General features: G+C 37.5%; 1 protein-coding gene across 1 annotated transcript in view; it reads right to left on the bottom strand.

Moving 5' to 3' along the window:
- Positions 1-464: 464 nt before the first annotated feature.
- MAN1A1 (mannosidase alpha class 1A member 1) overlaps positions 465-23,779 on the bottom strand; it is a 170,134-nt gene continuing 146,819 nt past the window's right edge. The window contains exons 8-12 of the mRNA XM_047102417.1: positions 19,064-19,179; positions 13,538-13,757; positions 12,441-12,613; positions 3,612-3,727; positions 465-3,210 (exon numbers count right to left, since the gene is read on the bottom strand). Coding sequence (XP_046958373.1) covers positions 3,084-3,210; positions 3,612-3,727; positions 12,441-12,613; positions 13,538-13,757; positions 19,064-19,179 — 752 coding nt within the window. The 3' untranslated portion in view covers positions 465-3,083. The remainder of the gene's footprint in view (positions 3,211-3,611; positions 3,728-12,440; positions 12,614-13,537; positions 13,758-19,063; positions 19,180-23,779) is intronic.

The following is a 23,779-nucleotide window of genomic DNA, read 5'->3' as shown; positions in this document are numbered from 1 at the left end:
ACCGAAGTTCTCCCTTTTCTACTAAGCTTCTTTTACTGCTCAAACCCTAGTGACCTCCTGCTCCCCTCCTCCCCCGACTTCTACAGAATTTAACTGGCGCCTAAATGCTGTTTTGTTTTGTTTTGGTGGTGGGGTGAATCTCATTTCCTCAACTGGATTGCAAACTTAAGAACAAGGATCGTACTTCATGCTATTTCTTCCACTAACTCCCCATCTCTACTCTATATGCCCGGTGTTGAACATATTTTGGAGTCTTAATATGATATTTGATTAATCAAAAATGTATATGCAAAATTTTTTGCAATTTTAAGTTTGTAATGAGAAATGTTTCCTTGTCCAGATTCTCTGGGTGTGGTATGGAATCACTATCAGGATTAATAATAATGACTATTATTTCAACTTGCAATTGTACGCACTCACCCCGACATATACAAAAGCTTACTTAAAAGGAGAAAAACAACAAATGAGGAGATATATTAAAAGGCTTTATTCACAATAGAGAAATTTTACAAATATAGTTTTTAAAAATTATGTGTCAATCTATTATGTTTCCCATAACATTAGAGATTTATATAAAGTTGGATATGGCAGAATAGACTTATGTACAAATTAAAAACAATCAATGAAAAGAATGGGTACTACATATGAAGGAGTCATGACAAACATCTTCGAGTTCTGTAAATTTCCATACAACTTATATGTGTAATATTAATTGTGCACAGTATACCAAAAACATATGCAGAAACACAAAATTAAGTGCTATTTTAATTATTCACCTTTCAGGATGTGAATACATATGTAAACTGCACAGTTTTGCTGAAAATGAGAGTGTCTACCTAAGGACTTAAGTTGTTTAAAATAATTAACACAAAGTACAACTTTAAATTACATCACCATAATAATCATCTCTCATCTTGTTTACGTTTTTGGTGTTTTGGGGACTTAACGTTAAAAAATCCAAGTTTTGGAATTGAAAAACTTTGTTCTTGCCATTGGCAGAGCAAAAGGTAGTACAATCATCTTGCCTATTTATATCAGGATACAAAAGGTACATTATAGTGCAGAGTGTACACATGACCTGATTTTAATATCCTCTCTGCTGCAGAAATGCAGATCACCTTTGTGCTCTTACAAATCAAACTGAAAATCAAAGAAAATAAATTAATTTAAGTTGCTAGTCCTAGGACATTCACGTGAGAATTATCATCTAAATACATATGGCCCAATTTTTGCAATAATCTTTCACACTTTGCTTTGAAGTCCTGGGAAGAAAGGACTCTCAGCTATCTATTCATTTCATAAGGTGAGCTGAAGATATGAGTGGAAGGAATTATTCTGGGTCACAGGAACTCATTAACATGGCAATAATGATGTACTAAAGGATCTTTTTCATTTACTAACTTTATTAATTTACTCTTTGACATAAACCAATGTACAGTACTGAAAAAAGAGCAGGTCACACAGGTGGTCCTTTCAGACAAAGGAAATCTTGAAACACTTTCAAAAGCTGAAACAGCTAAAACAATGGAGTCTACTGAGAGCCAATAAAATAATTAAAAAACAGTATGTTGAACCATACGAAATTGCTGATATAGGATAGTTTTTAAACTACAAGTGCAGCAATTTCATATGGTTCAGCCTAATTCATGAGGTTGCACTGACCTATCTGACCCCTCCAGGTTGAAAATGCAGGTGCTCAGAGTCTCTGTTCCTCAGTAAATGCATCATCATTATTAGCCCTTTCATGGGAAATATGACATGGGGTGCCACCAAATTTATTCTTGGGAAAGCCACTCATATCTCAAAATAATGCTTGTTCTTAAAGAAGAATCATATCATTATTTTGATCTGCGATAGGACTGTGGGGAATTAGGAATGTCCATTCCTATATATTGCTTTTAAGCTGGGATCTCTATGTTGAATTTGACCACACAAAATGTACTATATTCTTATTTGGCCTAAAAGTTTATTAGATTTTCTTCAATTGACCAAGAATAGATAGATACATTAGCAGAGCTCCTTTCAGAGTTAAATTCTGCTTCCGTAAACTGAAATGAAATAACTTACTACATTTGAGAAAGGGTCTTTTTCAAATCTGAAAAATCTGAGCCAAATGTAATGCTTTTTTTTTTGATAACAAGAAAAAAAACCCTTAAAGATGAAATACAAACTAAAAACCATGTGAAATATCCTTTTTTAGAGAGACTCAATTTCTTCATATACTCAGTTAAAAGCAAAAACTAATGCACTAAAAGTTATATTGTTTCCTTTAAAAAAATATAATTCCGTAATAACAGAGCTCTGCAAAACCTGAACGATCAACCCATTGTGTGGTAGGGAATGGGAGAAATTAACCAGGGCATGATCCAGAAATGACACAGGACATTTAAAGTAAAATTTGAGAACTAATTCACAAATTAGGAAACACTAATATAATTAACTAACAAAAATATACCATGGTTCCAATGAAATGAGGTCAACATGAGATGATCCTTTTGGGATGACATTCTAATTTGAATTACAATGTGAGTGAAGTATTTTAGAAGACATTCTATCAAATAATGATAGACCCGCATAAAGAAGCTGTCTGTCACAGTTGTAAGATCTGTCTCTGGTGGATAGACAAACCAGATTAACATAAAATTGAAAAGGAAAAAGCTTTTTTAATATTTAATTTATTATTATGGCTTTTTGCAACATGGCAAAACATTACAGCTTAAAGCAGACATCATCTCCTCATAGAGGAGGAAAAAGTTTTGCAGTCAAATCAAAATTATAATTAAGAGGTCACTGGTATACCATTCTATTCAGTTTAATAAAAATGATACACCTTCATGAACTCCAGATTACTTAAAAAAATGTAAAAACCTATGATCCACTGACTGAATAATAAAGGATAGGATAAGGAATTTAGGTCCATCTATGCTTCTGATAATAAACCTAAAAGACTGCAAAACAATTTCAGAACTTAGGATAATCACAGACCTATTGATAAAAATTCATCATGTGCCTGAATACCAGAAAAGGAATCATTAAGGTATGCAGTGAAGGGAATGGAGCAGAGTAAAATACGAAATGTCTTTTTATTTTTCATTGACTTCAACTTCCTTTTTATTTGTAGAGAGTACAGGGAGAAGATGTGCCTCGGTATTGAAGATCCAGTGTTCCAGTGGAAGTAGATCGTCATCAGAAAATATTAAGTACAAATACCTGGAGGGAGAAACGTGAGCATATGAGACCCGAGAGACCGTGTCGGGCAGGGAAAGCAGAAACACACAGCAAAAACCACATCAATGTCTCCATTCATCTTACAGAGAATCACGGACAACAGTCAAGCACTGCAAAACCCTGAGGCAATGCCGTCACTAATGTGGAACAGAGAAGCTGCTTTGTGTTTGAGTAGTAGTGTGTGAAAACCCACAAAGCAATTCCAAGTCATCAAACTTAGGTGACGACTGGAGACACGCCTGCAATTATTGCCAGGCATGTAAGGACGGCATTCGGAAGCGGTCGTACTTGCTATTATTTGAATGTGTCCATGATGAAGACATTGCCAAAGAAGATCGGACCAGGTACCTCTGCCACATACGTTTAGAACACATTTTACTTACTTTAGTGTCTCTGCCAGGAAGAAACTCTGTTGCACATCGTCATAACTCTCATGTCTGAGGTAAACATCTCTTAGGCCTGAATAGCCTCCATTCACTCTGCAGTGATTTTCCAGGGCCTACATTACAAGGAAGAGGGAAAAAGATGGTCACATTTCAATAAATTGCCACCAATTTTTATTGTGAAATTGCCAAATTCAATAAAATAAGGATTCAAGTTGAATGATGCATTGGAAGAGTTTCAGGTGATAATTTAAAAGGCCACAAAATATAAATGCATATAAAGTATGAAAAGTTAAAGGGCACATGGACAATACATCTCACCTAATTTGAAACACTTCTACATTTAACTTTGAGACAATTTTGAGTGATTTTTGTGAGTTTCGTTCCCGACCACTACAATAAGTGAATATTGCGATTAAGTGAATCAAGTGAATTTCTTGATTTCCCAGTGCATATAAAAGTTATGTTTACCCAAAATCTATTAAGTGTGCAGTAGCATTATGTCTAAAAACAGCGTACGCACCTTAATTAAAAAAATACTCTGTTGCTAAAAAATGCTAAACCTCATCTGAGTGTTCAGTGGGTTGTACTGTTTTTGCTGGTGGAGGGTCTTGCCTTCATGTGGATGGCTGCTGACTGATCAGGCTGGTGGCTGGTGAAGGCTGGGGTGGCCGTGGCGGCCGTGGCAAATGCTTAGAGTAAGACAACAATGAAGACTGCCACATCACTTGACAGTTTCTTTCGCAAATGATTTCTCTGCAGCACGCAATGCTGTTTGACAGCATTTTACCCACAGCGGAACTTCTTTCAAAATTGGAGTCAGTCCCCTGCCACTGCTCTATCAAACACGTTTATGTCATATTCTAAATCCTTCGTGGTCATTTCAACAATCTTCACCAGGAGTAGATTCTATCTCAAGAAGCTACTTTCTTTGCACATCCATAAAGAGCAACTCCTCATCTGTTCAAGTTTTATCGTGAAATTTGGCAATTTGGTCACATCTTCAGGCTCCACTTTCAATTCCAGTTCTCTTGATACTTCTATCACAAGTGCAGTTAGTTCTTCCAATGAAGTCTTGAACTCTTCAAAGTCATCCATGAGGGCCGGAACCAACTTCTTTCAAATTCCTATTAATGTTGATATTTTGACCTCTTCCATAAATGACGAATGTTCTTAATGGCATCTAGAATGGTGAATCTTTTCCAGAAGGTTTTCAATTTAGTTTGCCCAGATCCAGAGGAATCACTGTCTATGGCAGCTATGAAATTATGAAATGTATTTCTTAAATGCTTAAAGTCAAAATGTTCCTTGATCCACGACCCGCAGAATGGATGCTGTGTTAGCAGGCATGAAAACATTAATCTCATTGTCTTCCTTTTAGCTCTTGGGCTACCAGGTACACTGTCAATAAGCAGTAATATTTTGATAGGAATCTTTTTTTTCTGAGCAGTAGGTCTCAACAATGGGCTTGAAATATTCAGTAGACCATTCTGTAAACAGATGAGCTATTATCCAGGCTTTGTTGTTCCATTTTAGAGCGGCAGAGTAGATTTAGCCTAATTCTTAAGGGCCCTAGGATTTTTGAAATGATAAGTGAGCACTGGCTTCAATTTCAAGTTACCAGTTGCATTAGCCCCTAACAAAAGAGTCAGCCTGTCCTTTGAAGTTTTGAAGCCAGGCTTCTTCTCCTCTCCAGCTATGAAAGTCTTAGTAGGCATCTTCTTTCAATAGAAGGCTGTTTCATCCACATTAAAAATCTGTTGTGTAGTGTAGTCACCTTCATTAATGATCTGGGCTGGATCTGCTGGAGAACTTGCTGCAGTTTCTACATCAGCACCCGCTGCCTCACCTTGTCCTTTGATGTTATGGAGATAGCTTCTTTCCTTAAATCTCATGAACCAAACTCTGCCAGCTCCCATCCCTTCTTCTGCAGATTCCTCACCTCTCTCAGCCTTCACATAATTGAGGACAGTTAGGACCTTGTTCTGGATTAGGCTTTGGCTTAAGGGAATGTTGTGGCTGGTTTGATCTTCTATCCAGACCACTAAACTTTCTCCCTATTAGCGTTGCACTGTCTTATCATCCATGTGTTCACTGAAGTAGCACTTTTAATTTCCTTCAAGAACTTTTCCTTTGCACTCACAATGTGGCTGTTTGGCACGAGAAGCCTTCCTCATTAAACCTAATCATTTCTAGCTTTTGATTTAAATGGAAAGATATGTGACTCTTCCTTTCATCTGAACACTTAGAGGCCTTTATAGGGCTATTAATTGGCCTAATTCCAGTATTGTCATATCTCAGGAAAGAGGGAGGCCCCAGGAGGGGGAGAGAGTTGGGGGATGGCTAGTTGGTGGAGCAATCAGAACACGTAACATTTATCGATAAAGTTCTGTCTTATAAGGGCGCAGTTTGTAGCATGCGAAAACAATTACAACAATAACATCAAAGATCACTGATTACACATTCACCAAAATAAATGTAACAATGAAAAAGTTGTAAATATTGTGAGAATTACAAAAATGTGACACAGAGACATAAAGCAAGCAGCAAATATTGTTGGAAAAATGGCACCAATTAGACTTGGTTGACACAGGTAGCCACAAACCTTCAATTTGTAAAAAAACAAAAACAAAAACAAAAACACAATATCCACACAGCACAATAAAGCAATGCACAATAAAATGAGGTACGCTTTTAGTTGTACTTGGTCCCTATGCCTAATTTTCTCTGGCTCTTATAGAAAAAGTTTGCTGACCCCTGATCTAGAGAGACTGTTAATGTCAATTGGGATTATAAACCCAGAAACTTAGAACATATACTGGACCAAAAACAGCTGCTACTACACTCAGAACATCTTATTTTATAAAAACTGATTGTGGAGTACTAATTAGTGACATTGGTAACAGATATAAAAGAAGAAAATGCAAAGCAGTGAAAAAATGTGGCTGGTATCTACTTCTAAAAAAAGTGGGTTTTTGTTGTTGTTGTTGTTTTTGTTTTTGTTTTGCTCTGGGATGGAAGAAAATAGGATGAGCCCATTTCTTAACTGTCTAGAGAGAAATGATGCGACATTTCTGAAGTTCTCTGACTATAACGAGTATTTGGAAAAGAGATGGGTTGGGCAGTGTGGAAATGAAAATTTAGGTAACAACCTAACACAATTTGCAGGCTACATGAATAAAGAAAATACTTCATGATTTGGTACTTTTTAAAAGCCACTGGGAAAATAAGATCAACTTAAAAAAATGCTTTGATTATATTCTCTGTTGTAGACAAACAAACCAAGCAGGGAAAGCCTGCGGAAAGGAACTTTCAGGTCCTAATATTTTTTTCCTTCCTTCCTTTTTTGACAGAAGTTCTCTTTGATTAAAAAGTCAAATACCAGATACACTGGAGTAGACCAGAGATTATTTGTAAAAAAGAAAAAAAAAACAGGATTTGCAAGAAATGGACAAGCTTGTTATAGAACATAATTAAACCCTACTTCCAGACATTTCCTAAAAAAGATTTTAACAATGAAACTTTTTTCCCCCCTTGAAGTTCTTTGGTGATAAGCTAATGAGAGGACCAGGCATGATCAACTGCCACTCCTCTCTCCCATGGAAATTTCTGTTAAATTCCCTCTTTCATTATAGGAAAAGAGTCGTTCTGTGGGGTAGACAATGCCCAATCTTTTTTCTTCTTTTCAGTTCACCCCCATTCTTCTTCTCTCTCTGTCCTAATGTGGTGAGCCATAGTGGTCCAGAACACATTCTAAAATCTTAGAAGAGGGGGCTAAATCCCAGCCCTAGACTCCCTGTGACCTCAGACGTTTCTGGACCTAGGCAGTGTCCCTTTGCTCAACATGGGGCTGTCATGAGAATAAAACAAGATGAAGACACGCTTACCATAGTGACAGGGACCTTTCAGAGGCTTTTGGCAAATTAAAGAGAAAAAAAAGGGAACTGCCACAGGCTTTTTTTTTTTTTTTTTTTTTTTTAACTTTCAAAAAATGAAAAACCTTCCTATCAAGTCTAAACTTTGAAACTTTAGGAATATGGAGCCTCCTGGGCACCCATAACAGGCCCTGGTTTCACAGTAACTCAACAGTGGAAGCAGTCACGTATTTATGCTGCACAGTCTGATTAGAACATCATTTTACTACAATCTGTTCTTGGGACTCTCAGCCTCTAGGCATAGGGGTCACCTCGATTTTATGTAAATGCTTACATTATTAGTGACCATATGTGGCTGGGATGTGCTAATAGCAGAGAATAGAAAATAGGAAAATGTTTACAGTTACTGGAAGTCTAAACAAAGGATGAAGTACAACCCAGACACCAAGTAACTGTACCTTTTTAGGGGTAAGAAAGGTAAGAGAATAGGGAGCAGCATGAGTTAAAATCCTAAGTCAGAAAGATAAAGAAAAGCATTCTCTTATCTTTAGGTTAAACAGGTTAGATAAACAGCTGATCCGTGGAGATTTCCTAGAGTGGATCCCAGGCAACAATGCTAATAATAAACCTGAATGGCTGAGTTTGGAACCTAGCAAAACAGACATATCAAAGAGTCTGGAAACAGGGTTCCAGCCTGAGAAAGGACAAGAAGGGACTGAGAAGACAATATGGAAAAGGTCAGACTTAGGAGACCAGAAAAAAATGTCTGTGCGTAAAAAGAAGAAATATAAAATCCCTATATAAGGCTTATCTGCTATGGGACCAGAGAAGACCTCATATAATTTATACATACCTATAATTATAGATGTTGTCAAATCTATATTTACCAACACATATGTGAATGTATATGTATAATTTGTAGTAGACCTTTATCAGAATATTATACCTACTTAATTGGGAGGAATTTAATAAAGTTTTCATGACATTATTGAGAAAAAGCAAAAGAACTATCAGGTAAATGTTATTTCTGCTACGTAGATTCACAAATGCATGAATATCTGGTATTAATGGATTGTTGGTAATTTACGGAGAAGCTTCTAGTGCTGTATGCTGGATTATATAATCTCATATCTTGTTCGACATTATTATTGTGTTTGGCATTACCATTCAGGAATTTGGTTAAGACATGGAAAGCAGGTTTACTGAGTGTATCAGTGAAAGAAGGCTGGAAAGGGAGAATTTCATTAGAAGACAGCAGGGCTGACAAATACTTTACAAATAGCAAGTATGGGTGAAAACAGATATGGAACAAAAGAACTGTCACAACAGTGGCTATGTAGTAGCTAACACCATTTGACCACAATTTCAGTGTAAGCCAGGAATTTTACAATCTACTAAAAGAACAAGGTGGACCATAGGCTGTGGGAAATGATACTCAGAAGAGAGGTTATTGATTCGCACAGCTCAGCCCTGAAAGACCGCACATGTCATGAGGACGCAAATGGAGGGAAGTGTTGGGTGGGGAAGGAACAGGTGGCAGAACATGCTGTTTTCAGATAAATGAGGAGCTAAAATGTAGAAGAGAGAAGGGATTTTTCCTCAGGACCCCCAGAACACAAAACACTGTAAATTCTGCTTTCAAAAAGTAACTTTCTAACACTTTCAGACATTAAAAAATTGGAATGAATTACTTTATTAGTACCATATTCCTTTTGCTACAAAGTCCTTGGATTGATGAGGAATATCCATTTGGCAAAGATGAAGACAAGTCCTTTCTTTGAGTGGAAGGCTAGATAGACTAGGTTATTTTGAAGGTATACTCCTATGTTTTAGTTTGGCTTCCCCTAAAAACAGAGCATGAGACAGGGTTGGATGCAAGAAGTTTTTAGGTGATGAATGGGAAAAGTGAACGGAGCAAGGGAGAATAGCCAGTGAAATATGTTGACTAGGTTACAGCTGTGGGCTGCAAGGGCTCCGTCCCACCGGAAACCATCTGAGGAACTGTGCAGAAGGAATCTCAGAGTTATTCTTCAAAGAGGGAAGACTGACATAGTTGTCCATCAACTCTGAAGCCTTACTGCTTCAGAGTTGTCCCTGGAGACTTTAACTCTCCCGCTTCCCAGACCACAGCCTGGGAGGAAGCCCAGAGTCAGAGCAGCTGAGAAACACCAGGGAGCCCACAGCGATACTGCCCACTGCAGCTGCAGCTGAAACAAAGGAGGGCTGGGGGGTGTGACACAAGGGAAAAAAGTACCGCCACACCATCTAAGTCTACGATTTGTGCTTTACAAAAGGCAAGTGTCCCAGCACTCCTCTGTCCCCACTACACCTCAAGTTCTAGCAGAAGCACTAGTGGCAAAAAACAAGGGTGGGGTTGGGGGTACATCTGTTTTGTGGCACAGGGGAGTGATCTTTATTTTTTTTATTAAAAACATTTTTTTAATGTTTACTTTTGAGAGAGAGAGAGAGAGAGAGAGAGAGCGAGCATGCGCGCGCGTGCAAGTTGGGGAGGGGCAGAGAGAGGAGACACAGAATCCCAAGCAGGCTCCAGGCTCTGAGCTGTCAGCACAGAGCCTGACGCGGGGCTTAAACCCACAAACTGTGAGATCATGACCTGAGCCGAAGCTGGACACTTAACCAACTGAACCACCCAGGAGTCCTGGCACAGGGAAACAATCTTACATCATACGCTATGCTAAAATTTGACAACACACAAAAATCCTAACATCTGAAACCAATTTATTACCCCACAAACACACACACACGCCCCTGAAGAACCAAGCAAACCAAAGCTCTTCGACCACATGACAATAGTGGTTTACTTATTTCTGTTTTTATATCAGTCCCTGGCCATATGCTTTTCACACTTTGCCATCTCTAAAATTGGCATGTCATAATTTAATTGGTAGTGTTGTATTCTCTTAGTGGTACATAAAATCACACTGTTATCAAATACCCTTATCAATTAGGGTGTTTTACATTTAATGAGATATATCCATTTAAACTGATATTCACAAGGTGACTCTTAGCCTTAATTCTTTTGCTGGAGTGTTGAAAACCAAAATCATTTCCTATCACCAAGTTTACATGAACCTCCATTTTTATACAGTTTTTCAGAGGGAAAACAACACACATTTAAAGAAACTGGAACTACTACTGGCTAAACATTAACAAGAAAACTTTGCAAGAAAAAAAAAAAAAGAAAAAAAGGGACCTAAAGAATCGTTATTACTTAAAATGATTAATGACCAGTGATAAGACATATTCTACACGGAATGGGTAAAAAGCAATATTCATCAATGGCTTCCTAAGATATTAGTTAACGATTTACACAAAGGCAATATATTCATTTTAGATTTCCTGAGAGAAGTTCTTTTATTTTTTTAAAGTCTGTTTGTTTGTTATATACAGAGAAAGAGAATGGGAGAGAGGCAGAGAGAGAGAGAGAGAGAGAGAGAGAGAGAGAGAATCCCAAGCAGGCACCCTGCTGTCAGCACAGAGCCCAACAGGGGGCTTGATCTCATAAACCGTGAGGTCATGACCTGACTCAAAATCAAGAGTTAAGCACTTACCCGACTGAGCCACCCAGGTGCCCTGACAGAAGTTATTTCTAATGGTCAGTTTTTAAAGACAGCTAACTTTGTAACAGAGTGTTAAAGAGTAAGTGAGTGTAATTCAAGCTTTGGCTTGCTCTTATTGCCTGGGTGCCCCATCACAACTCCTTCCAGAATAACAGCTCTTAAAATTAGACACCATTTGATGCATGTTCTGGAGGCAACGTCCGTGGGCACCGGCACACAGTGTTCACCAGATTAGTTTAGGAAGATGATATGCCATATTCGGCAGGAGAGACCCAAAGGGTGACAAAGACAATTAAAACAGTGTATTGGACAGATGGAAAGTCTATATAAGCCTGAGATCAGTGAATGAATACTATTGCACAAAGTAGTTCTATAGGTTCTTTCTAAAAGTTAGATCTAAGTAGTTAATTTATTCTGTGAAAGAATTTCAATCTAAAATGGAACTGGAAGGTAGAAAATGGAAAATCTTATGCACGTGCCCTCGGGAAAACAAAACTTGAGGACAGAGAGACTGATTTCCTACATATGCTGGATTTATAGAAAACTGATAATATTGGAATGACAGGGAGTTGGTCAGGGGGTGCCTTATATCAACTTTGGGAAGTTTTACTTATGGTTTTCAGAGGAATGAACATGAAATGACACAGGCCTGGCTGGTCTCACAGAAGAGCTCCATTGAGCTGTATTTGTAGGACTGGACTGGTTTTGTCTGCTCAGGGAATTTTCAAAGCTGGTCTCCATTTGTTTTTTACTTGAATAGACTCTAACTGAATTCTTTCTTCTTTACATTCCCTGTCCATAAATACAGCCTACTTCAAACCCTCAACTGACTGACCTGTAGCTTGCTACATTCTGTGTGTCCTGAATTGCAATTCCTCTGCTCTTCTGGAATCAACTTTTTTTTTTAATATAATTTTGAGTTTGCCTCAATTTACCTCTTTATTTAGGTTGGAATTCTAAGTACAAGCATATATTTTCATTTCAATGCCCAAAGACTAACAACAACAACAACAACAAACCACAGAGCGGCTTCTTTAAACAGACAACAGGCAGGGGTGATTTTCCCCAAGTTGTCAACAAGTCCTTGTGGAATTAAATGATCATCATTTCTATGGCTGTGGGAACTTAATTTCATAATATGCCTTTCTACATACTTCCTTCAATCTCACAATTCGTATATTAATATCATTGTCACATGAAGCAAAGCCAGGGATATAGGATGACAACTGACAACACTCATTCCTAAGTTGGGGAAAAGTCTGATTAAAGCTTTCAAAACCATAGGAAAGTTGATATACTAGATTGATAGAAATCATTGAACATTTTTCCTGAGACATTTATGAACAAGAAATGTCAGCAGATTAAAATATCACCTCTACCGCTTCCCAGGCCCATTTCCTGTACTTTGGATCATGAGTCAGTCGCCACATGTACATGTAAGTCTCAACAACCTCTGGCCGCAGGATGTAGTATTTTTCATTTTGCCTTGTAGCAATGGCTTCAACACCACCATCGAATCTGAAAGCTTCTGGTCCCAGCTTCATAACTAAAGAGTATGCACGGTGACAAGGGTTATTGCCTTGGACACTGCTTAGTTCTATAACAAATGAAACTAGAAAGTACTTTACAGCATTCAAGAGATATGCCAAAACAATCATTTTAAGAAATGGTTATACCATAAGAGACTCTTAAGGACTGAGAACAAATTAAGGGTAGGTGGGGGTGGGGGAGAGGGGAAAGTGGGTGATGGGCAGGAGGGAGGGCACTTATTGGGATGAGCACTAGGTGTTGTATGGAAACCAATTTGACAATAAATTATATTTAAAAAAAAGAAAAATAGAAATGGTTATAAACATCACATAATAAATAATGTTCAAAATAATGTCTCAACTTTGAGAATATAGTCATCTAAGAGTCCTTTTTAGAAAAAGGCAATGATCTTTTATTTTCTTTCATTTAACCATCATTTACTGAGTGCCCCCCAGGTAAATACAAGGCACTGCAACACCCCTTATTAGTTAGCTGGAAAACTAATTCTAAGTCATTATGTCATAAATTATGTTAATCTTTGTGCTTCAAACTCCTATTTCATAAGAAGGGACCCAGACTCTATTTCATAGAGACACTGAGAAGATTAATAATGGTTTATAAAATACTAAATTTCTTTTGCACTTGGGATAGAGAGTCTTACCCAATGTAATTTGCTTAAAGCAGGGTCAATAAATGAGGCTGGCTTAACCCTTTACGGCCTCCAATTTTGTTCCTTAGTAAACTAAGAGTAGATATTTTTATGTAGAAAGCAGTACTTCCTAAAGTAAAAAATATAAATTCCTTTAAAATATTAATCATGAGCTTCCTATTTCATGAGGCACAGTGGATATTCTTTTGATGTCAGCAATGTCAATGTTCCTTAGGAATGAAATAAAAGCATGTGGGAATAGATAGAAAATGAAGAGTAACATGTACTCACATGTGCGATTGTAAGATTCATAACAGGTCCGGGCAATTTCAGCCCCGAGTTGAAGGTAGTGTTGGGTCAGGCCTGTGGGAGCATCGTCCGCCCCCAGTGCAAACATGCCTCCAGCAAAGCAGGTCAGGTGGCCCATCTTGTGTTCCAGGAGGCCCCCTTTCCACTCCGCGATGTAAGTCAGTCCCCTACTAGACTTGCGGATCAAGTGAGTCTCAATTGCCTGAAAATAATAATTATTTTCAACATTTTTAAATCTCCTCTCAAATTTATACTAAAAACACTCTCAAGACTAAGAGAGAAAAAGGATATAACCTCACTCACGGTTTGAGTTTGTTATAAATCTGATTCAACCTGAAATTTTATGCTCTTGCTTTCTGTATCTTCTTCTAGTATATGCCTTATTAGTTTGCTTAGTTAGAATTATCACTGTTGGGCCAGTCCAGTTGGTTTTGCCTGAGTCCATGATCAAACACTTTTAGTCCTCATACAACAAAAATGGTCTGCTTCTCAATGATAGGCCACTGGTGTAGACGTAATGCTTAATGCATTTCCATTTTCACAATGAAGAAACAGCACAAAGCACAGGCCCTACTGTGGATGAAGAACAGAGCGTATCTGTATATAAAATCAGGCTGGGGGCGCCTGGGTGGCGCAGTCGGTTAAGCGTCCGACTTCAGCCAGGTCACGATCTCGCGGTCCGTGAGTTCGAGCCCCGCGTCGGGCTCTGGGCTGATGGCTCAGAGCCTGGAGCCTGTTTCCGATTCTGTGTCTCCCTCTCTCTCTGCGCCTCCCCCGTTCATGCTCTGTCTCTCTCTGTCCCAAAAATAAATAAACGTTGAAAAAAAAAAATAAAATCAGGCTGGTGGTATTACCCTTCCTTTTGCTCTCTTAGGCTCAGAGAGTGGCAAAACTGAGTTGGAAAGATGTGCTGTTCTTGAATCAGTTTGCTTGGCCTCAAAATTCCAGCTCTGACATTTACTATCTGTGAATTTGGTGGGTAATTTGCTTACTGTATCCCCAAATCTCAGTATCCTTATCCATAAAAGGAGAATAAGTAGTATTTACTGAGAAAATTCAGCAACATTTAGTTTATGAAGCAGTCAGTACTGTCTCTAGCACTTGATAAAGTTCATTTATCATCCTCATTCACATCTCCATTGTGGTAACATTTGAATTAAATTCCTCCCTAATAATTCTATTAAAAAGCACATTCGTGTACAATGGAAAACAAAAAAGACACATGAAAAAATGCTCATCATCACTTACCATCAAGTAAATGCCAATGAAAACCATGATGAGATATCACTTCACACCTGTCAGAATGGCTAAGCTCAACAACACAAGAAACAACAGGTGTTGGTGAGGATGTGGAGAAAAAGGAACATTCACACACTGTTGGTGGGAATGCAAACTGGGGCAGCTGCGATGGAAAATAGTATGAGGTTTCTCAGGTAATAATGGAACTATCATACGATCCAGCAATCACACTACTAGGTATTTATCCAAAGAATACAAGAACACTGATTCAAAGGGATACATGCACCCCTATGTTTATAGAAGCATTATTTACAATAGCCAAGATATGGAAGCAGCCCAAGTGTCCATCGATTGGTGAATGGATAAAGAAGATGTGGCAATAATAAAATATTATTTAGCCACAAAAACAAATGAAATCTTGCCATTTGCAATGACATGGATGGAGCTAGACAGTATAATGCTAAGTGAAATAAGTCAGTCAGGGAAAGACAAATACCAGATGATATAACTCATATGTGGAATTTAAGAAACAAAATAAATACAGGGAAAAATAGACGAATCACGAAACAAAGTCTTAATTATAGAGAACAAACTGATGGTTACCAGAGGGGAGGGATGGTTACCAGAAGGGGGAGATGGGTGAAATAGGTGATGGGGATGGAGGGCACTTATTGTGAAGAGCACAAGGCGATATATGGAAGTGTTGAATTATTATAATGTACACCTGAAACAAATATAACACTGTGTGTTAACTAACTGGAATTAAAATAAAAACTTAAGAAAAGGAATAAAGATCTGTAAATTGGGGGGAAATGATGTTTACAAATATGATCTGTAAAATATCTCTTATTTCTGCTGCAGGATTGTTGATATTCTTTTCAAATAGATAAGCCTTTCAAATAAGCCTTATATTCTAAAAAGCAAAAATGAAATATAACTGTTTGAAATCACTAACTTCCAACTACTGTAACAGGAAATGTGTTTTTTTTCCCCCTTTCAATTACTTCATAGAAGAAAAAGAGCTAAGACTACGTCTATACCTGTTACACTATTATAAAAAAAAAAAGAGAGTTTTTTAGGAAGCACATTTGGGAACAGTACACACAGATGAAACTGAGATTGAGAAGAATGAATGAAAGTGAATATACAGACAGATAAAACCTTTCCTATTTTTATTGGAAATAAATACATGAAACCAAGATGGTAAGAAATAAATGAACATAGTACTGTGCTCATTAACTGTGGTTAGCTAGTTTTATTGATGGTCTAGTTATATTAACATTCATTCTTATTCATGCAACTGAACATCTTAACTATTTACACTTCTTATAGCACAAATTACAGTAAAGGTCTTAAAGCAGATATTTGTTCATCACCCAAGAAATTATTCTTTCTACATGGCAAAAGTTATAGCTTTGGATCATGGATTAGTGAAACATTATTACCCTGTTACAGATCCTGAATAAAGTACTATATTCTTTCTTTTGGCATGGTTCTGACCAAGCTGCTACCTCTTAAATAAACTACAATGAAGTTCCAAGACTTTTAAAGCAATGTTTGTGTGACAGTGGGAAAATGTAAATAAAAAAACAGTCTTTAGTGGCTCTAAAAAAAAAAAGTGTCAAATCTACAGAGAATTGCTTAGGAAAAAAGAATATTACATATGTTGTGATTTCAGCCTTCCATATTTGAAAAGAATTAGTGTGATGAAACCTTTACAAACTTAAATGTCTAACACATCATCAGCCCAGCTACCATTCATTCTAATGGACCTCTGGAAGAATGAACATCCACCACTGTGCATTCTTAGTGTGGTCTCTAGAGAAGAACTTAACAGCCAGCTGAAAGCACAAAGTATTTTGTTATTAAAACAACCAAAGAAAACAGACCATGCTGGGATTCAGTGCTTTCCAAAATCCACTTGAGGCTAAAATCGAAGAACTATATCCGCAGTAACTCAACTGTCCAGAACAATAATGTAAAGGACTCTCTCCTTAATAATAACGCTTTTTTAAACTACAGTTTAGCAGAAAGAAACTTTGCTATATGAGACATGGTTACTTCTCAAAATCAGAAATGTAATTGTTCTGGCTTTGCTTTCTATGTTGAAAATACAATGAATTGGAAATGTTTTTACTATTAAGAGAAACAGGAAACACTTTACTTCATTTGTTCTTAATGGATTTTCCTGTCCATGGTTTGTCTAAATACAATATATTAAAAACTGTGTGGGTATAGTCTAGAAACTCGGGGAAAATATTTCAAAGAACATTTTAAAGTTACCTTTCAAGATCTTAGGGGGCCTTTTTAAGATTAGAATAATTAAAATATCTGCCAGGATAACAAGAAAAAAAAATGACACACTGGAAACCATATGGTATGGAGAAGAATTCCCTAGCTTAAAACCTGAAACCTCATAGGAATGATGAGAAACAAACCTGGAAAAGGCCATGTGAACCATATCCTACTTTGCTTTTTATGTTCATCATGCACCTTAATTAAAAGTGTGCTAAACAAAAGCCAATGTACTAAGGCATTCTGGTTCCTGTATGTCAGGCAGTAAAGAGTCATATCTGCTGTACTTAGTGATGCTTCTTATTGATCTTGGGAGGGAACCACAGTAATATTGAATCTGGACAACCAGAGCAAAGTAAGTTGCATTTATATTTCAATGAATAAATTGGACTATGTCTAAATTACCCAGACCTCCTTCTCAGGGAGACTAATTTTAGAACAGTGGCTACATTATTGGAATTATAAACTTCCACTTTTCTCCCCTATGAATTAATATTCTTGATTATAAAAAAGTTTCTGAGGAGTCAATAAAAAAGTCATTTTTCTGAGGATTTAGCCATAAGTTTATAACATTATTTGAGATGACTTGATAATAATTAATATTAAGAAAATGGGTTACCACATAAAACACTTATCAATCACAAATGTACTGAGTTCTGCTAAAAAACTTTGTTCCTGAAAAGTTGGGTATGAGTTCAAGCATTTTATATAAAACAATATTCTTCTTTTAAAGTTTTTTATACTTCCAAATTTTATTTTCAGTTTTGACTGAAGCTTACATTTGCTTGAGGCTTCGTTCACTCTTACACTGGCTACCTCCTATAGACTTTGCAGAGCAGTTTCGAACTTACTTTACTAACTTACCGCTCATACTTAAATGTACTATGGAAATTCTTTTTCACAAATAAATCCATAGTGGTGAGGTAAAAAGAGACATGTGTTGACACAAATTTTAGTTTGACTTTTGGTTCCACAATCAACCTTTTCCAAGGTTCAGTTCTCTTATCTGTAAAACCAGGTAAATAATATCTAAACTACTGTGAAGAAACAAATAAATCCTTCATTTAAAGTATCTGCCTAGGGGCGCCTGGGTGGCTCGGTTGGTTAAGCGTCTGACTTCGGCTCAGGTCATGATCTCACGGTCCGTGAGTTCGAGCCCCGCATCGGTCTCTGTGCTGACCGCTCAGAGCCTGGAGCCTGTTTCAGATTCTGTGTCTCCCTCTCTCTCTGCCCCTCCCCTGTTCATGCTCTGTCTCTCTCTGTCTCAAAAATAAATAAACGATAAAAAAAAAATTAAAGTATCTGCCTAACATACTACTTAGCACACAGTAGGCATTTCAACAAATATTTTTTCCCTCTCATTGCTCCTCCATTACAAGGATCATAGGAAACTATTAATTAGTTCGGATTTTTATTTGAGAGTGCTGTCTATTTATCTCTGGAGATAAGTTTATTTGAAATGGAAGTAGCCATTAGGGATGTTGTAATCATGGGAAATTTTATTTTTTCTTTCTTTTTTAATGTGTATTTATTTATTTTGATAAAGAGAGAGAGAGAGACAGAGACAGAGACAGAGAGAATCCCAAACAGACTGCACTGCCAGTGTGGAGCCTGATGCAGGACTTGATCTCACGAGATCTGTACCCAAGCCCAAATCAAGAATTGGACACTTAACCGACTTAGCCATCCAGACACTCCTTGGGCAATTTTAACTTTGTCAATTTTCAGAATACAATTTAGGATTTATTCCTCCTCATGATTTTGTGACTCATGCAAAATAAAACACTTTCAACTGCCCCGTTAGAATGAAACCCAAGTGTGATTACTATTGTTATATTAGCAGACACTGAACTCAGCCTAACTGGAAATACTTTGTAATTCACTCATGTGGTATTCCATTTCCCATTAAATGCTGATTAATATGCAAGTTGTAAGTTATTTTAGTGGCAAAGATGATTTAAATATTGGGCTTACCTGAACAGCATCAAAATACATCTTCTTAGCTTCTAGATCTGTCTTGTCAGACATTAACCACGCCTTTAGCAAATATTCATAAAAGCTGTCTCCGAGTCCTCCAACTGATACATGATCTGCAAAGACAGGAAAATGAATTTTAGAGTGATTCAGGCTTTAACTCAGATAATGCAGCAAAATCACATTAGTAACTAGGATGCAAAAGCCTACGTCAACTGCAACTCGATGTTACATTTAAATTCCAACAAATCTCTTGTTTTCAGAAAGATATTCTGAACCGAGCAGATGTGCTGTTAACTAATGTGATATACTCTAAATAATTACCAGGGTAGTTTTGTAAACATGAAGATAAAAAATACATAATCAACCTCAATTCCTAAAATCTGTTTTTCTAGTTAAAACTACCAAATTAAAATGTTTCACGGTATATATTCAAATAAATTTTTAATTGCTTTAGCTTTCACTAACATAACTAAAGTATGTCAAATACTATGAGTATTAACAAATCTTAAAAAGGACTGGCATATGATAAAATGAAGCTCCTCAGACTCTTTGATGATGATGATGGTGATGATGATGATGATGATTAGATAAAGTTTCTAGTGTTTTCAACCTATAAGGTCAAAATCCTTTGAGGGAGGCCAGTAAGAAAGAAGACAGGGCAGGAGACGTTCTTTCTAACACTCCATTCCTACGATCCTCCCCTACTGCCACTTATTATGCCACATCTACTACATACAGTACCACAATTTTGCAACTTATAGGGTAAGTATCCTCATTAAAAGTGAAAAAAATTAAGGCTTAGTGAGGCTAAATGAGATTGCATCACTGGTAAGTGCCATCTGACTCCATAGCCCATGCACGGTCTCGCACTTGGAACTTCTTGCTCTCTACCTTGTGACACTGAATGTACTCTTTTGCCTACTGCTTGAATTAATACTTTAATTTTTCAAGCATATCTGCCTACAAAAACAGAGACATAATCTATTTGAAATATCATTTCTAGAATTCATAGAGAATTTAAGCACTAATAAAGCAGCCTTATTTTGGAAATATGCATTTTAAGTTTCATAACTCACACCTAGTTTTACATAACTATTTAAAAAAATGTTTTTAAATGTTTATTTCTGAGTGAGAGAGAGAGAGAGACAGAGACAGAGACAGACGAGATCGGGGGAGGGGCAGAGAGAGAGGGAGACACAGAATCCGAAGCAGGCTCCAGGCTCCGAGCTGTCAGTACAGAGCTCAGCGCAGGGCTTAAACTCACAAACCATAAGATCATGACCTGAACCAAAGTTGGATGCTTAATCGACTGAGCCACTCAGGCACCCCAACATAACTATTTTTTAAAATAAGACCTTTGTGTTGACTTTGTCATATAAAAGTGAACCCGTTTTTACACAGCTAACAAGACAATTTTCTCCTAACACCTACCTGACAACTCCACTTGGAGGCTTATGTGGGGACAGGATTAAACAGGTTAAAACTGAATTTATTCTCTTGTCCTTCTCAACCTTACCTTCTGCTGTTGGTGCCTGTCTCACTAACATGGCACCATCATCCTCCCAACTGTGCAAGTTAGACATCAGAGAGTCATTCTTCACTTCTCTCTCTTCCTTATCAGTGAGCTACTGAACTCTACTAATTTCACCTCTTATATATTTCCTGAATCCATCCACTCCTCTGTCCTCACCAATATGATCCTGGATGAAGCTACCAATAGCCCCTGCTTCCAAGGCTTCAGTGCCCAATTATTTGGCCTTTTTTACTCCGATAGCATGCAGCTATTTACATTTAAATTAATTAAAATAAAATAAAATAATTCAGTTCCTCAGCCATACTCGTGCCCAACAGCTACATGTGGTCCTTGGTTACTGTACTGCACAGGAAAGATACAGAACATTTCCATCATCACACCGAGTTCTTTTTTTTTTTTTTTTATTCTTTTTTTTTTTATTCTTTTTTTTTTATATATATATATGAAATTTATTGACAAATTGGTTTCCATACAACACCCAGTGCTCATCCCAAAAGGTGCCCTCCTCAATACCCATCACCCACCCCCCCCCCTCCCACCCCCCATCAACCCTCAGTTTGTTCTCAGTTTTTAACAGTCTCTTATGCTTTGGCTCTCTCCCACTCTAACGTCCTTTTTTTTTTTTTTTTTTTTTCCTTCCCCTCCCCCATGGGTTCCTGTTAAGTTTCTCAGGATCCACATAAGAGTGAAACCATATGGTATCTGTCTTTCTCTGTATGGCTTATTTCACTTAGCATAACACTCTCCAGTTCCATCCACGTTGCTACAAATGCCATATTTCATTTTTTCACTTAGCATAACACTCTCCAGTTCCATCCACGTTGCTGAAATGCCATATTTCATTTTTTCTCATTGCCACGTAGTATTCCATTGTGTATATATACCACAATTTCTTTATCCATTCATCAGTTGATGGACATTTAGGCTCTTTCCACAATTTGGCTATTGTTGAGAGTGCTGCTATGAACATTGGGGTACAAGTGCCCCTATGCATCAGTACTCCTGTATCCCTTGGGTAAATTCCTAGCAGTGCTATTGCTGGGTCATAGGGTAGGTCTATTTTTAATTTTCTGAGGAACCTCCACACTGCTTTCCAGAGCGGCTGCACCAATTTGCATTCCCACCAACAGTGAAAGAGGTTTCCCGTTTCTCCACATCCTCTCCAGCATCTATAGTCTCCTGATTTGTTCATTTTGGCCACTCTGACTGGCGTGAGGTGATACCTGAGTGTGGTTTTGATTTGTATTTCCCTGATAAGGAGCGACGCTGAACATCTTTTCATGTGCCTGTTGGCCATCCGGATGTCTTCTTTAGAGAAGTGTCTATTCATGTTTTCTGCCCATTTCTTCACTGGGTTATTTGTTTTTCGGGTGTGGAGTTTGGTGAGCTCTTTATAGATTTTAGATACTAGCCCTTTGTCCGATATGTCATTTGCAAATATCTTTTCCCATTCCGTTGGTTGCCTTTTAGTTTTGTTGGTTGTTTCCTTTGCTGTGCAGAAGCTTTTTATCTTCATAAGGTCCCAGTAATTCACTTTTGCTTTTAATTCCCTTGCCTTTGGGGATGATCACACCGAGTTCTAATGGTAGTGCCACTCCAAACTATTCCCCCATTAATACCAGAATAACCCTTTTGACATGTGAACTGGATCATCCCTAACTGGAAGCCTTCAATGGCAAAGACTCAAATCCTGGGTCTTCGGAGACTGAGAGGCCCTGCGTGGTCTCCATCTTCCACATATTACCATCAATTCTGCTCTGATTGCTTTTATCCTCTTGCCATATGGCTCTTCTTTTGTTCCCTTGAAACCAGCAGGCTCTACTGCAGGAATTCTAAAGGCGTTGTTCTCTGGGCCTGATGTGCATTCCCTGACTCCTTTCCCTTTCAGTAGTAACTCTTACTCATATTTCATGTCTAGGATCAAATGTTGTTTCCTCAAAGATGCTTTCTTTCCCTGACCCTCACCCACTGGGTTCCCTCACTATACACTTTTTGATAACACGTGTTTACTACACTTGGCAATTTCAAAAGATGGTGGAATTTCTTCTTTGTCTTCTCTACAAGATCATGATCCAGGAGGACAGGGACTAGATCTACCATGTTGCCTGGTCCATAATCAGCCCCTGAAAGTAGCTTGCATATAGCAGGTACTCAGTAAACAATTGAGGAACAAAGCAAAATTCTTGTAAGGACTATACCCAATCAGGGCTATATTTGTAAGTAGTGAAATATATGACTTTTATTATTGTAAGAATGTCCAGATTTACAGTTTTAATTCTGATGTAAAATTAGTGTTTTTACAATTGTAAGGCAGATTCTTGAAACAGCAGTGTTTGAAGTGACCTTTGCAATTTCCTAAATAAATTACCACAGAAACCTCTGACATTTACAAACTAAATACACTAAGTACTATCTCATCAATAACAAGCCCTGTTGTTATAAACATGATTGCAGGAGACAAATGCAAGTGATGCATGGTAAAGAAAATCACTGTCTGGTTACTGTCAAAATAACAAGGTCTAGATGAAGTAATAGGAAATGATGGCCATGATCCAGACATGCCCTTCAGAGTTCAAGCACTGAGAGTTGAAAGCTAACAGCCAGAAGCAGCTTCATTTTCTTCCCCCTCGGGTTATGATTCTATAATGGACGGAAGAAGCAAGTTTGGGCATTTGATGATTTTTAAAAAAGGAAAAAGGGTTACATAACAATATACTTGCTTTAATTAATTTTGGTAAACACCAGATAATTTTCTATATTTTTATTTCCTGCCTATAGATTTTTCATATTTGGAAAGAATCAAAATAAAGGAACATAGAGGAGAAACAAGAGCAAGCTTTTTTGATAACTTAGAATATCACTCACTAAGTTTCCCCCAGTCTGGAGGACTGTTTGTGTTGGCAACAGAATTCTGTGTAAATATTTAGTGGGTGTGGGACAGAACATGCTCGATTTTATCAGCAGGAAGGGACCGCCCACTTCTAGAAAGAACATATATGGTATTTTTATTCCCAAATGTTCTAAACGTAATGTGTACTATGGTCACTCAAATATTATGCTCTTCTCTATGGAAAGCAATTTACTCTTTCCTTCCTGAGAGGAATAGGTCCCATAAAAGGATTCATAATACTTAAAGAGATAAAACGAGTAGCAAAAGAATCAAGACAAAAAGGATTAAA

The sequence above is a fragment of the Lynx rufus genome, unplaced genomic scaffold, assembly GCF_022079265.1.
Source record: "Lynx rufus isolate CCGP_SWC_20201006 ecotype Redwood Valley unplaced genomic scaffold, mLynRuf1.p SCAF_6, whole genome shotgun sequence".
Lineage (NCBI taxonomy): Eukaryota > Metazoa > Chordata > Mammalia > Carnivora > Felidae > Lynx > Lynx rufus.
The sequence above is the reverse complement of the archived record's forward strand: the minus strand, read 5'-3'. Positions and strand labels throughout refer to the sequence as shown.